Below are 16,260 nucleotides of genomic sequence, written 5' to 3' on the forward strand. Positions count from 1 at the left end.
CTCTCTCTCTCTCTCTCTCTCTCTCTCTCTCCTGCCTGTGGTGCTTGTTGGACCCCAGTCGTGTGAGTTTCTCTATTTCCAGTTATTAAATTATATTCGTTGTTTTTGAGCTGGTCTGGTTAATTCTAACTACCGGTTGACCACGCCCATCATTATAGGGTATACACTACTGGCTCTGGGGAAGTTTCCCCTCTCTCAGGCATGACTGGTTTCCCTGGTAACGTTGGAGAAACAACATTTATGCTAAAGGAACACATCAAAGTTCTGTTGCAAATGAGAATCTTCTCTTTATTCCACATACAGAAACTGGCTTCTACAGTAGGGAAGAGCAACAACTTGGACCTTGCTCTATGTCCGTCTGTGTGGGCCCTGGAGATGGCCTACTTTCTGATAACCATGCCCTTGTCCATTTGAGAATTAAAACTCTTGATGTTCAGCCAATCCCGGGTTAGGGAGTGGGAGTGATAGCATGAGTAGCCAATCCCAGTTAGGGGGCGGGAACAATAACTCGAGGTGCTTTCTTGGTGAGGTGAAGATCAGCTTGGGGCAGGCTCTTCCAGGCAAGTTCGAGGATCCCATACCTGGCAATGCCTTTGGGACGAATGGTATGCACATTATTCTGCCCAGGGAGAGGTAACACGTCTTGGAATTCCAAAGGGATTTGTGGGAGATGGGAGGCACCACAAACCAAGCAGTATAACAGCCGCTCCCCGGGCACTAGCTCCACCTCCAGGGCCTTCAGAGTCTCTTTGGAGACGAACTCTCGGGAGTGAGGCTCTTCTCTCAGTAGCAGGTCCTGCAGCAGCCTCTGGATTCGGGGGGACTTAAGCTGGTAGAGGTCCATGAGCTGGTAGAACTTTTCCATCCAAGTAGCCGGGTCTTGGGCATGCCGCTCCTGTAGCATGCGCAAAACATGATAGAGCGCCACGAACGTCTCCCATGAAGGGAGCGCTTCCTTTTCCTTTGAGATGGGCTTTTTCTCCAACTTAGGCAGTTTGGGATACCTGCTTTTACCTTTAAGATCCCCGAAATCCTTTTGAAACATTAGTGCCAAGGTTTGTTTGTTTACAGAAGAATGGGCATGGGTCAGAATGTTTCTTGTGGTAGGATCAAAAGGTTGTGTCTCCATTTCCTCAAGAACACTGGACAAATGCTGCATCCGTGCACTTCTGTATGGCTCTCCTAGAAGTTGCCAGTGGATAGCCTTTGGATCTGTAACCCTCTTGGTAGCTAGTGGGAACTCTGGTATGGGGACAGCTGAAGGTTTTTGCCAGCTCTCTTCCTTTCCCTTTATAGGAGGAATCACTTTTAGGTGTTTGGGGCTCATGGGCTCCCTCCTAGGTTTTAAGGTCACCGTGCTTCGAGAGTCCACAGTCTGTTTGTGACGGTGCACAATGGCTTCAAGGATCGCCAGGCGCAGCCACTCCAGGTCTCCTGTGGAGGTGAGGTCTTTGAGGATCTGACACAACCTGTGGAAACTGTCTCTAGGAAGCTCCTCTCCTGCTTCCATCTGTTTTAAGACATCATGCAGCCATTCTAAGTCTGAGATACCTACATCTGAATAGCGTTTCTGTGTCGAGATCTCGGGGAGGGGCATCTGGCCCGTTGTCTGTCCTGCCAGAAAAGGATGTTGCTGCAGAAGCCACTTGGCCTGTGGTGTTTTTTGTCGGAGTCTGTGAGCTTCCATGGCCCTTCTAACAGTTCGAGATCTGAATGGTTTTAGAATGGCTATCGGTTCATACTCTGAGATCGTATCCAAAAGGTGTAGGGGTTCCAGCTTATGTTTCTCCAACCATTCCCTCTCTTTATCTATAAACTTTGTCTTTAGGGATAACTTGGATGTCTCAAATTCTGGAGGCTTTTCTTCTCTGAACGTTTGTTTCGTCACTTCTGGTGGCAATGGCTGCTTCCTTTCCACCTCCTCGTCTACTGGAGTCTCTTTTCCAGGAAGGCTTTTCGGTGCCTCTAGCTTCATAGTGCTCCCTTTGAGCTCAGGGATTCCTAGTCCAATGGGAGGGAATATTTCCCTTCTTGGTGGGAACCTCCTTCTTTCTTCTTGCACCTTAGGCTTTTCTCTTTTTAACACCACCTCTTCCTTCACTTCTTCCAACACGTGTTTCTTCTCTGCACTCAGGCTTTTTATCTCTTCCTCACTCATGCTTTCTTCAGTCTCCTCCTCTTCCTTCTCCTCTTCCTCTTCTTCCTCCTCCTCCTCCTCCTCCTCCTCTTCTTCCTCCTCCTCCTCCTCCTCTTCCTCCTCATGCACCTTTTCCACCATCTTTTTCTCTTCCTTTTCTATCTCCTTCTCCTCTTCTTTCTCCACTTCCTCCTCCTCTGTTACCTTTTGTTCCTTCTCTTCTCTCTTTTCTATCTTCTCCTTCTCTTCCTCCTTCTCCATATCTTTCTCTTCCTCCTCCATCTCCTTATCTTTTTTCTCCATTTCCTCCTCCTCCCCCTCTTCTTCTTCCTCCTCTTCTTCTTCTTTCTCTTCTTCTACTACTGCTACTTCTTCTATTTCTTCTTCCTCTTCCTTCCATTCCTCCTCCTCCTCCTCCTCCTCTTCCCTTTCTTCATCAGACAAACTCTCTGGCTCTACCACTACCTCATGTAACAGGCTTTCCATTTCCTTGGAAAAGCTCTCTTTACATTCTATCTGTTCTAACAGACCGTAAAACTTCTCTGTTCCAGGAAGAAGTCCCACCACAGCATGTCTCCTTCTCCATGATTTTTTGAAGACCAGAGCCTCCTCCTCTACCCCGAGGTCCTCCTCCTCCTCCAAGAACTCCATCTGATCCCAGGCAAGTTCACTTTCTTCTTCGGCTACTCTTTGCTCTTGGCTTTTCAATCTTCTCATTTCCCTGGCCAGACGTCTCTGTATCATAGCCAGTTTCTTCTCATCCTCGATGACTTCTAGCTGCTCTTCATTAGCGTCCAACTCCTTCGCGTCAAGTCTGCCCTCCTCCTTAGTTATCCTGGCCTCCTTCACAAACAGTGTCCGTTTTATCTTTGTCATCTTTGTCTCTTTTTGGGTCATTTTCCTTTCTTTGCTGACGAGTTTTTGAAGTGCCTTTATAGATTTTTTTGTTTGCACTATCTGGCGGAAGACATTAACCTCTTTTCCCATTCTCCTTGTTGCTTTCGCTAACTTCCTTTCTTCCTGGGCTTGTATCCGCTGTCCTCTGGTCAGCTCCAGGATCTCCCTGGCAGCATTCTTCTCCTCTGTCGCCAACAGCCTGTCCTCATAGACCAAAATCTTCTCCTCCAATGACACTCTCTTATTCATTAGGTCTATTTCATGCTCAGTCAGCCTTCTTCGGCTCAAGATTTCCTCTTCAGTGCCTCTCCTGGAGAGCAGCTCTGACTCTGCTGCCAGCTTCAGCTTCTCCTCGGCCACCTTCTTCATTTTCTCTGTCAACGCCATTTCTTCTCTGGCAATCTCAGTCTCCTCTCTGAAGAATTTGCTTTCCTGGATTATTTTCATCATGTCGTCAGCTAACTTTATTTTTTCCTGGGCCAGTTTCCCCTGTTTTTCTGCCAGAATCATATCTGCCTCCTCCAGTTTCTTCCCTGCTTCAACCAGCTTCTCTTTTTTTGCCAGGAGCATCTGTTTCTCCGCCATCAGCTTCTTTGAGACTTGAAGCAGTTTCTCCCTGTACATCTTCAGTTTTTGTTTTACATCCTGTAATTGCTCTTTTCCCTTGAGGAGTTTTTCTTCATTCTCATGGAGAGCTATTTCCCTCTCAGCCAGCCTCTCCTTTTCCAGAGACAGCATGTGCTTCTCCCGGGCCACAGCTTCTTCTGCCCGGGCCAGTTTGTTCTTCTTCTCTCTCAGTTCCTTCTTCTTCTGGGCCAGTCTCTCCTTCTCCTGGGACAGCTTCTCTTTCTTCTCCCTTAGTTTCTCCTTCTTCTCCAGCAGTCTCTTCTCCTCGTTGGGTGTTCTGTCTTCCTTCTGGGCCAGTTTTTGCTCTTCCTCCATCAGCAATTCATACTCCTGGGCCAGCATTTTCTCTTCCAGGGACAGATTCTCCTTGTGCCAGGCCAGCATCTTCTCCTCCTTCATCAGCTTCTCACTTTTCTCAGCCAGTTTTTCTGCTTCCTCATTCCACTCATCCTCTTTCCACGCTAGCTCCCTTTTGTCCCATTCCAGGTTCTTCATGTCCTCTTTCAGCTCCTTTTCCTGCCCTTCCAGATTCAGTTCCTTTTGGGTCATGGTTTCCATTTTCTGGGCCAACACTGCATTTACCTCAGCCACTTTGGCTATTTTCTTTGCGAGTTTTTCTTCTTCATGAGCCAGTTTCTCCATCTTTCTGGCCAGTTTCTTTTTTTTATGGGCCAGTTGCTCTGCTTGTTTACTTAGAAGTTCCTCCTCCTTACCAAGGGTCACCTTGATTTGGGCCAGGTTCCTATCTGCAGCACCTCTCTTCACATATTCCTGGGCCAGTTTTCTCTCTTCCTGGGCCAGCCTTTTCTCTTCCTGTGCGAGTTTCTCCTCCTCTCTTGCTAGCACCCTCTGCTCTTTGGCTCGCTGTCTCTCGGCTCGGGCTTGTTCCCACTGGGCCTTGGCCTCTCTCCGTGCCTCTCTCCGTGCCTTTCGGATCTGTTTCTGCTCTTCTGTGAGAGGCTCTTGTCCCTCCCTCTCCTCCTCCTCCCCCTCCTCAGACTCTTCCTCGGATTCTTCAGACACTATTTCCCCCATATCCAATTCTGTCTCACGTTTGGCCGTTGCTATGGTATTTTCCCAGATCTGTTTCCATTCATCCCATCTCAGTCTCTTACTCTCCTCTCTCTCTCCTTCTGTCCTGGGCAGTAGCGCTCCTTCAGCCTGGAGTCGCGCCTCTTCTTCCAAATGTTTCCTGTCCCATTCCTTCTTCCATTCTTCCCAAGGTATCGGCCTTTGACTCTGGACTGTGTTCCACTCTTCCCAAGACTTCTTCCACTCTGCCCAAGACAACTTTCTCTCTTCCACCTCTGCTTCTTCTTCTTCTGCTTCAATCACTTCCTCTTCTACTTTGGCCACGCCCTCTAGTTCTGGTAGTTCTAGAGTCACAGCCAACTCCTCTGTGGAGACTGTCTTCCCTTTTTGAACTTCTTTCATTTTTTCCTGTTGAGACATCTTCTTAGCTTTCTTCCCCTCCTTTCTGGGCTTTCCCTTTCCTTTGACCGCCTCACCTGATTCTAAGAAAGCAACTTCTCTTTTCTTGCCCTTTTTCTGAGTCACTCCCTCTACCTCCTTTTCTTCCTGTTCTTTTTCTGGTGTTTCTTCTCCTGCCTCTGGCATCTCTTCCTCGGCCTCGACTGCCATATCCTCTCCAGTTACCTCTTCATGAACAAAATCTGCTTTTCCCTCATGCCGGGCTACTTGCCACTCATCACCCTCACCCACGGCTCCCCCTTCTCCCTCCTCCAGCGGGCAAATCTCCATAAAGAGTTCCCAGCTTGGATGCTTATCTATCAGGACCTCCTTAGCAGTGGCCAGCAGCTCAGTGCCTAGGTCCTCCACCATCTGAGTTTGGGAACCAGCTATTCTCAGGTTCATGAGCCGACAGAGGTCATCCCGCCATTGCGTGTCTGTACTGAGACCCTTGCCAGGGGTCCCCGTGATGCCCCTCCCGGAAGTTCTTGGCCTTCTCTTTGGTGGCGGTGGCGGTGGTGGAGGTTCCACAACCGGAGATATGATTTCCTCATCCACAATTTCAATTCCCAATTCTTCTTTTTTCTTCCTCTTGTGCTTTCTGGGTTTTTGAGCTTTTTTGTCTTTCTTATCTGCAATTTTCAGCTTTTTCCTCAATTTCATGGCCACAGAAATGTGATCCTTTAAGATATCTTTCTCTGGAATTTCAGTGTCTTTGGGGCTCTTTACTGGGCTCGCTGCTGAAGTCCTGGAATGGGTTGTGAGGTCCTCAACCATTTCAGCTTCTCCCTGGTCTCTTGCCTCCTCTAGTTTTTTCTGTTTAGCTGCTTCTTTTGCTTTCCTGAGACGTTGCAACAATTTCCGGACTGAAGGAAAATGCAAGACATGTAAGTGAGAAAAGCATGATGGGTAAATGAAACACTACTAAAGAAGGCTAGGCGGGGCCTGTCTTTTAAAAAGGCATTCTCAGCCAGGTCCCAGCACTTGGGAGGCAGAGGCAGGTGGATCTCTGTGAGTTCGAGGCCAACCTGGTCTACAAAAGCTATTTCCAGGACAGGCTCCAAAGCTACAGAGAAACCCTGTCTCGAAAAAACAAAAACAAAACAAAAGGCATTCTCTTTGGTAGGTGTGTGCCCAGGTTGTGCCTCCTTATCCAAGGTCTTCCAGAATCTGTGTAGATCTTTCCTAGGAGAACTCTCTCTTCTGGCCCAATCTCTCTGTTTGTCTACCTACCTAATTAATGTCTTGGGACCCTCTCTAGTCCTAACTAGCCTTTCTCTTAGGGACCCTCATACATACCATGCCTTTTACTAACTGTTCGGACCCGTCTTTGGCTTTTGCTGGACTTGACCTCAGGTTCTTCAGGTACTGGGAGAGGTAGCAAGGAAAGGGCCTTATGAAGTACAGGAGAAAATGGGAGTTCTAAAGAAAATTCAGGCTTTTTCTCTCCTTTGGACAGTGTCAGATTCTCACTTAATCGCTGATCTACTTGAGTAATGAGGATTTGAATATCTGTGGGCCGCATTCCCAGAAGATGGTCCAAGGACTCCTCCCCAATCAGTTCTTGCCTATGAAAGTCAAAGAGAAAATGGACAGTGTTGAGTCGGGCACTAGTGGGGAATAGGAAGAGAAGAGAGCAAACAAGGTTTTGACAGAGCGCATGATACAGAAAGCAAAATGGGGAAAGAAAATGTCTAGGGAGCCAAGAGAGCAATGCCAGGGATGCCCTGTATGAGGAAGCTGCAGAATGAAAGGACAGGATGGAAGCTGGGGCTTCAAGAAGTCAGGAGACAGAAAAGACATGGAGAAACAAGAGCGGAGCTGCTGAGGTCATCAGAAGGAATCAAAAGGGGCCATGAAAGAGAAGAAGGATCCATCGGGAGTGATATGACCAGGGATAAAGAAGGTTTGGAGTGGGTAAAAGAAGATGGTGGTAAATTATTGAGGTAACAAAAGCAGCTCACTGCAACTCCCAGAAAATGTCTCGTTTCTGGATGAGGGCTAAGAGTGAGCCCTTTGAATGGATTCCAGTCTCAGGCATTAGGGTTATGGCTTTACTCCTCACTCTCTGGTCTTTGTCCATTAATCCCTGAGCCAGAGGCAAAGCGAAGAGATGAGTGATCATCCCAAGACGCTTCAGCCCTTCCCAGGCTAGTTCTCGGATGAGTGGGTTGGAATGGGTCGTGTCATCCAGCAGACGGTGTGCTGTCTCCGAGCGCAGGGTTGGGGTCACCTGGTAAGAGGCGAAGATTTGTCCCAGTGCACCAATACAGCACTGGTACTTCAGCGGGCTGGCATGGGTCATGATGTTGAGGATTGCTTCCACCAGGCTACTGATGGCTACTTCGCTCATCTTTTTTCCCAGCCAGCTGCGGTTTGCTGCATCTGTAAGGACGCTGTAAGTGATGCCCTTACTTAATCTCTTTTCTATGAAACTATCATCCTCTTTCTCTGGAACATGCCCTGCATCACTCATAGCTCTTATCTTGCTCTGCCAGAAGAAGAACGGTTGATACTTTTCCCAGTCCAGATCCCGCTGGGGTGAGTGCAGGCTGCACTGTAGGAATATGGGGCTGCCATCTGGCCAAAGACGGGCACGCACCACCGAGTTGGGGATGTAGCAGTCGGGAGCGAGGAGCCATTTCTTCCCCTGACCGAAGTAGCACCGTAGGATCATGTAGGGGTTGAGTCCATCCCAAGCAGTCATGTATAAGTGGGGAGGAGCCACGTAATGAGTTTGGGGTTTCTTGTTCTTCTCATCCAAGGAGATTTCCTCCAGAGAATCATGCCGGGGAGCACTCATTAACACAGTGCTGCCATCATCATCTTCTTCTATGACGTGCGGTACATTTTGGTCAAAGGCGATGGCTCGCTTATTGACAAGGCTCGCCAGGCCTTCAAGGGCCTGTTTCCGTTGGTCTTGGTAGGTATACTTGGGCACAAATATGGTCTCAAAGGAGAGGAAGAAGCTTGGCGCAAAAGGCTTTGGAGGTTCTACCAAGTCATCTGTTATGCTCAGAAGGGCAAGACGAGAGAGCGTGGGTATGGGGAGCAATTCTAAGCAGGATACCAGATAAATACTCTGGTTGAAAGTCACGAGCAGGTCAGCCCTGTCATTTGCAAAGCAAAGTGGGCCGAAGTGCAGCGATGAGTCCAGCATGGTTATAAGTCTACCATGGAAGTCCCAGATGCGGACGGAGCCATCAGAACCACCTGTGACAAAAAGACTCAAGGGCAAGCAGACGTCAAAGGAGGTGACGGCACACTGGTGCAGAGGCAATGTCTCTATGAATCGGGTACCTTGCTTTGACCCAAAGGACATAAGATCGTGGAACTTCCAGAGCCGTAGGCAGCTGGTGTCTGTAATGGCACCCACAGCCTTTGGTAAGAGGACCAGGTGCTTTAGGTGACAGCTGCTGAGAATGCTAGCCAGGATCCGCAGTTGCAATCTGGTCCCAACCAGCACAGCTTCCGACAGCTGTATGTAGTCATCTATCCCATAGGAACAAAGCAGAGAGTTTCCTCGGCTACTCAAAACCCCGCCATAGAGTGCTGACAGAGCCAGGACAGCCCCAAAGTGCATGACTTTCTCGATTCTGGCACAGCTGTGCTGCGAAAGCACTCTTATCGTACCGCTCTGATGCCCAGAGAATATCAGTCCTTCCATCCCCCGTCCCAGGTGGAAATTCCCATAAGCCAGGCACTGGACAAAGTCCTGAACATCCGGTGAGGTGCACAGGAGATACTTGACTGGGCAAGGGCTGCGGGTTGTGTCAAACACCAGCACCTCTGTGGTACCTGTTGCCACCATGAGCTCCTCTCTACCTGGATCATAGGCCCAATCCACAGCCCGGTCGAGAATGGAGAAAGGCCAGGTGATAATCAAAAGTTCCCCTGTTACCGGAGACACAAAGCGCAACAGGCCATCTTCCGTCGTACACAGGATCCGGAAGCAGTTGTCCTTACAGTGGACGCGACGCAACTGCTGGGGAGATGAGCCACAGATGTTGAAGAGGCTGTAGAAGCAGGGTAGACGGCGCAAGGTAAAATGATGAGTCGTCTGACAAAAGAAAGTCGTGTTGTCGATAAACTCAAGGCAGTAGAGCGTCTCGCCGAGTTCAAGTCGCCGGAGCAGGTTCCCTGAAGTAAGATTCCACTCCTTGACGATACCTTCCTTGCCAGCTGTCAGTAGGGTGTGGGCCTCTGCCCGGCTCTGTATACAGACCACTACTGAGGAATGGGCTCTGAAGCTGTGGAGGGGCATGCTCCTACCCAGGTACCACACGTGGATTTCCCCAGCCTTGTTCCCAGCATAGATAAGGTTCATATCAAGACTAGTGAAACAGCAGGTGATGGGGGAGCCACTGTTAGTGGTCGTGAACCTCTGCACCTCTCCCAGTTGACCGAAGCTCTGGCGATCAAGCACTCTTAGCATCGTTTCACACAGGGCAATGAGGCAGCCATTGGGGCCGTTCAGAACGATATTCTGGACCAGCTCATCACCAGGTACAGGAAACATTTGGATCATTTCGAGGCCCCTGCCACTTGGTTCAATGGCCCAGGTGACCACTCCCCCAACGATGCCAGACAGAAGCATCTTTGATTCTGGATCAAAGCAGAGACAGGTGATATCAAAGCGGCAGGGCACGGCACCCAGGGACTTAAATGCCCTAAAATGGTCCCCAAAGAGCCTCAGAATCATGTCACCAGAGTAGGTCACGATGAGATGAAAGGAACCTGTATGGACCATTGACTGGATGGGTGGCAGTCTCTCCATCATTGGGAATGTTCTCTTTTCAACCATGTCGTCAGTCTTGCTCTTCATCCATACTACAGCCTGCAAGGCAAAAAAGACAGAAGAGGAGAAAAGAGCCAAACTTCAGCTAAGCTGTCCTCTTTCCTTCCTCCCCTCCTCCTCTTCTTTCTTTCTTTCTTTCTTTCTTTCTTTCTTTCTTTCTTTCTTTCTTTCTTTCTTTTTGTCTTGGCTTTTCAAGACAGGGTCTATCTGTGTAGCCCTGGCTGTCCTGGAACTCACTCTGTAGGCTTTGAACTTACAGAGATCTGCCTGCCTCTGCCTGTCTCCTGAGTGCTGGGAGCATGTACCTCCACTGCCTGGGTTCTTTTTTCTTCTTGACAGGGCCTTTCTACGTGGCCTTTCCTGACTTAGAATTCACTGTAAGGATCAGGTTGACCACTTCCTCTTCCTTCTATTTATTTGTTTATTTTTGACAGGGTCTTGCTCTGTAGCCCAGGCTGACCTTGAACTCATGACCCTTCTGACAGGACTGGGAGGACAGGTGTGTGGCATCACCTCAGGTTTCCCTGTTGGTTTGCTTTGCCAAGAAGGTAGAGAAGACTAGAATAACTTTTACCTTCTAGGGAGTTGGAAAAAGGATAGAGGCAGGGAGTCTTGAATCCTTTCACTAACCTCAACTTACTTTAGGGAAATCGTGATGTCTACACCAGGTGAAGACTGTGATCAGACAACGCATGACAGGGGATTCTGAACCTGGATCCTATTCATTCAAGGGGTGGCTCTTCCTTTTCCAGGAGACAATGACAAGGGCATGGCCCTTGGCGGAGCTGAGCAGGGAGGAAGGTTGTCTTACCAGCGTTTCTTTTGTGAAGGACATTATCCAGGAGAGGGAGGCGAAGAAGTGGGCTTCAATGAAGTAATGGCATATGAGTGGCATTGCCTGCGGATGGCGAGAGTCTTTGAACAGGACCTTGGAGCGGTCACTCAGCACAGTTGTGTCAGCCTTTGATCGCACTGGGTGTTTCTGGGGAGAGGTGTGGTATAAACTGATATAGGTACGTATATATTGTTAAGAAAAAAATAGAGCTGGGCAGTGGTGGCGTACACCTTTAATCCCAGCACTTGGGAGGCAGAGGCAGGCCAACCCGTGTGACTTTGAGGTCAGCCTGGTCTACACAGTGAGTTCCACGACAACCAGGAAATCCCGACTCAAAAAACAAACAACAAAAAAGTCAAGATTGCAGCATTTCCCCAATGGCCAATCTTGGTTGTCAACTTGACACACCTGGAAGGATTGCCTCTGCCAGATTTGCCTGCAGGCATCCATAGGGTATTTATCTTCTTGATTGCTAATTGACCTGTTAGGACCCAGCCCACTGAGGGCAGACCACTCCTAGACCGGTAGGCTGTGTGAAAAAGCTCACTGGGCCAGGTGGTGGTGGTGCACGCACTCAGAGGCAGAGACAGGCGGACTCTGTGAGTTCCAGGCCAGGACCCAAAGCTTCAGAGAAACCCTGTCTTGAAAAACCAAAAAAAAAAAAAAGATAACTGGGCAAATCAGGGTGCTCCTCCATAGGCTTCTGAGCTCCCAGCTTGGCTTCCATTGGTGAGCCCCTGTAAGATGAAATAACCCATTCTTCCCAACTCTCCTTTGGTGGTCAGTGTTTTATCCCAGCAACGGGAAGCAAGCACACCCCTAACTTCTGTTACATTCACATGGGCATAACAGATGATGCCCTTTACATGCATGTCAGAAATCTCCCAACACACATGGAACCACACCTGGACAGGCTCTAGATGACCAAGTTATATGGTGTAAGCACAGGGGAAAACTACACTCTCCCGAAGGTGTAGTTAGCCACATCCACCTCTAAAGTGTGCATGCAGCAGAAAGGATACAACCTTTATCAGATTACTCAAGTGTATGACCCTAGAGCCACATGCGATGGAACAGGACACCCCAAAAGTCCATATAACTTGGAATTATTAAAGATAAAAACTACACAAATAAGGGGCTGGAGAGATGGCTCAACAGTTAAGTGCACTGTTTGATCTTGCAAAGAGCCTAGCTCCAGTTCCCCGCACCCACACTATAACTCACAATGGCTTGTAACCCCAGTTCTATGGAATCTAAAGCCCTCTTCTGCCCTTTATGGGCACACATGCAGGCAAAACATAACACATACAATAAAAATAAATCTTTAAAAAAAATTTGCCCAAGCCAGGAAGTGGTGACACATGCCTTTGATCTTAATACTGGGGAGGCAGAGACAAACAGATCTCTATGGATTGGAGGCCAGCCTGGTCTACAGAGTAAGTTCCAGGACAGCCATAGCCAAGAGTGCACAGTGAAACCCTGTCTCGAAGAATGAAAAAACAAAACCAATAACAAAAACCACCCACACAAATACTTTTTTGGACACCTTATCTGGCCAAGGAACATCACATACATGGTGCATTATATTCCACAGAGACAGAACATGACCTTGGGGCCCATTTGCAAATGTTCTCTCTGGTGCCACACTCTTTGTGATGGTTTGAGTGAGACTGGCCCCCAAATGCTCATAGAATTTGAATGCTTAGTCACCAGTTGAGCAGTCTGGGAAGGATTAGGAGGCGTGTCCTTGATGGAGGAGGTGCTTCAACAGCTTATACCAGGCCCAGTCTCTCTCTCCCCGCTCCTATGGATCAGGATGGAATTCTCAGCTACTGCTCCAGCACCAGGGCTGCCTGCCTGCAGCCATGCTCCCTGTCAGTCATGCTTCCCACCATGGTGAAGATGGATTCACCCTCCAAAACTACAAGAAAGCCCCAAATTAAATGCTTCCTTTTATAAGAGTTGCCTTGGTTATGGCGTCTCTTCACAGCATCAGAACAGTGACAAAGACACTCTTCCCTTTCAGATTCTCTACCCTTGACGATGCCCCCAAATGTTTACATCCCACTATCATTGTCTGTAGAGTTATTGAGAAATTGGTGTCTCCCTTTTGTTGTGGTGACAACTGTCCTAGTGGTTTGCCCTGCTTTCCTCTTGGTTCCATGGCCTGTAAATGACTCTTTCTGAAGTGCCTATTGCTAGAAGGTAGGTACAGGTTAAGCAATAATATGTTAACGTTCTAAAAACACATGCCGTACCTTGCGTTTATGAATGGCTTCATTCACGAGGTTTATAAACTCATTCCACTTGGGAATGAGTCTGGGGGTAGACATCACTTGACCTTTTCCCTGGTCCTCCTCAGGACCGTTGCTTGCACACCTGTGGGTATCCAAAAGAGGGATGCTTTCATGGGTTACTTTTCTAGAAGCTGGGAGCCAGAAGGCAAGAACCATGGACTCGTGTTTTGGGTTTTGCTTTACTTTGTTTCATGATGGCTGCACTCACCCTTGGCTGGCTTTGAACTTCCTGTGTAGCAGAGGATGTCTTCACTTTCCCATCCTCCTGCTCACACGAAGTGCTAGGATTATAAGCATGCGCCGTCATGCCTGTTTTATGCAATGATACGGATGGAACCCAGAGCTTCACGCCTGCTAGGAGGATACTCTGCCATGGAATAACAACCCTAGCCTGCTTTTCCTCATTTGTAAATAGGAAAAATGCCAATCTTGCCTGCTTTGCCCCATTGTTAGGAAGATCAGGTGGAACTCCCAAGAAAGCCCTTGTAAGTATCGCCTGAAGCAGCAGACAAGCACAAGCGGCTCTAGCTGCCTTGGGATTCTGTCTTTCCTCTTTAACCCCCTCCTTCCCATTCCCTGTTCCCTCTCCTCCCTCCCTCTGCTTGTCTCCTTTCAGTGGTCTTCTTTTCTTCCCCTTCCCTTCTTTCAGTTGCTCTGGAAACATGACCGCCAAGTTTATAGTCTGGCCAGCAGAGGGCAATGAAGGCCAAGTGACTGCCAGGTGAAGGACCACTTCTATCAGAGAAATGATTCCCAAAGCAGTGCTTTGGAACTTGTTAGATCTCCTAGTGGTCCCTTCAGCCTGGGGCAATGGCACGTGCCTATAATCCCAACAGTCCAGAGGCAGAAGCAGGCAGATCTCTGTGTGTTTGAGGCCAACCTAATCTACATAGTGAGTCTGAGGACAGGTAGGGCTGTGTAGAAAGACCCTGTCTCAAATGCCTCCTCCCCCAAGAAAAGGAGAGGGAGCAGGAAAGAAGGGCAAGTTTTCTCGGCTCAAACCCCAGCTCTTACTGCACTGTAAACTCCTATATAAGACCATTGATAACTTGGCTTTTAACAGGCTCCCTAGCTGATCGCTTGCACGCTAAAGTGGAGGACCATTGATTTAGAAAGCCGTCAAGAGTTCATGGTCAGAATGGCTTGGATCTTTTGAAGCAAAGCCAGCAGAATTCCCAATATGGCTAAGTTTAGGTCCTGTATTTGCACAGAGACTATCCTGAATTTGAGAGGAAGCAGCAGGCAGACCATAAATGTCCAGTGGGTGGGGGGTCTGTGAGAAGAGAGACGTGTTCAAGACGACCTGTGATTCCAGCACTTGGGAGGCTAAGGCAGGACAGGATGATGGCTGGGTGTTAGGCTATCCTGGGTTATACAGAGAGTTCCAGGCCAGCCAGGACTGAGATGTGACTCTACCCCATCACACCCTGCTGCCTCCATCAGGACTAAGAGCCAATCTACAGTTCTGAATTTATCTATATCATATAAGGAGATTCTTCCAGCCCATAATAAGGAAGCTCTTGCCCTCCCCAATCCACTCAAGAGTAGTTACTGGGGACTGGTACTGGGCCTCGGCCTCTTGGTTCTCTCTGCACTCTCAAGTTCACACTGAGCTTCTGCACTATCTTCCATTCCTCTCTGGCCACCTTGGAGGAGTCAGGGCAATCTGCTTCCAATCCTGTACACCAGTGAACAACCTGTGGGCCAGCCCTACACCTACAGTGTACCCCCACTGGGTCTTCCTTCAGTCCCCAGAGCCACCGAGGCACCGTGTGGCAAATGTGCAGTCTTCACCATTAGCTCCCATTGCTCTGAGTATACCCATCATGCCCCACTTTTCACCAGGCTATGACAACGCTGTCAGGACCTTTTGCGGAATCACTGCTGGGGTTGGCATGGGGCAAGGGAGTCTTCCCCTAAGTTTGTGTTTTCTGTCATTCCTACCTTGAACTCATTCATCAGGTGACCCGGAGGAAACCTCTGCCTGAAACTCTTCCCAACTCCATCCTTACTCTCAGGGCTAGTCCCTAAACACAAGTCTGGAATGGGTTCTGGAGGAATTGGTTCCAATGGTATTGACGCACGACTTGCTAGTTCAGAAATGATTCGATCTATTGGTGGCACTCAGTCTGTAGTCAGGGTATTTATGAGACAATTTTGGGGACTAAGATGGGCTATTTATTTCCTCTTGTCTATGGGGGAAAAAACTGAAATCTGTGCTCTTTTCCTTTCTCTTGGGTCCAGGATACAGTGTCTGAGGAAAAGCGGGTGTCGTGAGAGAATGGACTGCAGGGGGCACTGCACTCCACCACACTGCAGGCCTCTCGGCTCCCTCTAGCTCCCGGGCTTTGTGTACCTAGAGTCCAACAGCACCAGAGATACAGACTTCTTGCTTCATTGACTTTGCAGTTTAGCAGGGAAAGGAGACATCAGCAAGTAGTCACAGAATTAATTAACAACAGGACAGTTGGAGTTATTAAAATTTTCTGCAGTCTTTGTTTCAAACTTAAATTCCACCAGTAATATCCATAGCGTCTTTGGTGGTGTGTGTGCTCACTCAGGTGCATCTGAGTGTTTGTGCTCAGGCTAGTCATGAACTTTGGATTTAAATGGTCCTCCTGCCTCAATCTCTTGAGGAGCTGGCTATCATGCGATTTAATTTTAGGAAGGAAGATTACCAAGTACTATGCATAGATATAACAAGTGACCACCCAAAAGGAGGGTGATGTCTGTTCCATACTTTGAGATAGAACCCGAATGGATTAAAAGGCCTTGCCTTCAAGGCAGGTTTCACACTTGGAAACAAGAGTGTAGGAAGTCCAACTGGGACTTATGTATTACTGAAGTTTGTCCACAGGGTCTTGGCGCACGACTCTTGGACTGTTGGTAGATCTAAAGGACTAGGAGGCATTTAACTTTCACACACATTTAGACAGTGGGGTAGCTTCCAGGGAATGGAAGAGTTAGCGTAGATCCCTGGGAATAATGGTGCCCAGCAGTTAACAAGGCTACCAAGTGTTAAAAACTTTGAACAGTGGGAGCTAACGGTAATAACTAAAACAGAGGCATTTAGTAATACTGCTTTAATTTTTTTGTTTTGGTTTTTTGAGACAGGGTTTCTCTGTGTTGCTTTGGAGCCTGTCCTGGAAATTGATCTGTAGACCAGGCTGGCTTCAAACTCACAGAGATCTGCCTGCCT

The 16,260-nt window shown here is 48.4% G+C and overlaps 1 protein-coding gene across 1 annotated transcript; it reads right to left on the reverse strand.

The window, feature by feature from the left end:
• Window positions 1-487: 487 nt before the first annotated feature.
• Wdr87 (WD repeat domain 87) lies at window positions 488-13,097 on the reverse strand. The gene is made up of 6 exons (XM_013351537.1): window positions 13,023-13,097; window positions 10,741-10,911; window positions 7,096-9,968; window positions 6,431-6,699; window positions 2,324-5,997; window positions 488-2,194 (listed from the first exon to the last, which is right to left on the reverse strand). Exons 1-6 carry the CDS (start codon window positions 13,095-13,097, stop codon window positions 488-490), a joined length of 8,769 nt encoding a protein of 2,922 aa, XP_013206991.1.
• Window positions 13,098-16,260: the final 3,163 nt, after the last annotated feature.

This window comes from Microtus ochrogaster, linkage group LG4 (genome assembly GCF_000317375.1).
Source record: "Microtus ochrogaster isolate Prairie Vole_2 linkage group LG4, MicOch1.0, whole genome shotgun sequence".
NCBI classification, from domain to species: domain Eukaryota; kingdom Metazoa; phylum Chordata; class Mammalia; order Rodentia; family Cricetidae; genus Microtus; species Microtus ochrogaster.

Excerpts from the sequence above, each read along its gene's own strand:
- Wdr87 (XM_013351537.1), bottom strand. The coding sequence starts at position 13,097 with ATGTCTACCCCCAGACTCATTCCCAAGTGGAATGAGTTTATAAACCTC. Across the intron at positions 10,912-13,022 it reads AAGCCATTCATAAACGCAAG|AAACACCCAGTGCGATCAAA; the intron begins GTACGGCATGTG and ends ACCTCTCCCCAG. Across the intron at positions 9,969-10,740 it reads CCTTCACAAAAGAAACGCTG|GCTGTAGTATGGATGAAGAG; the intron begins GTAAGACAACCT and ends TTTGCCTTGCAG.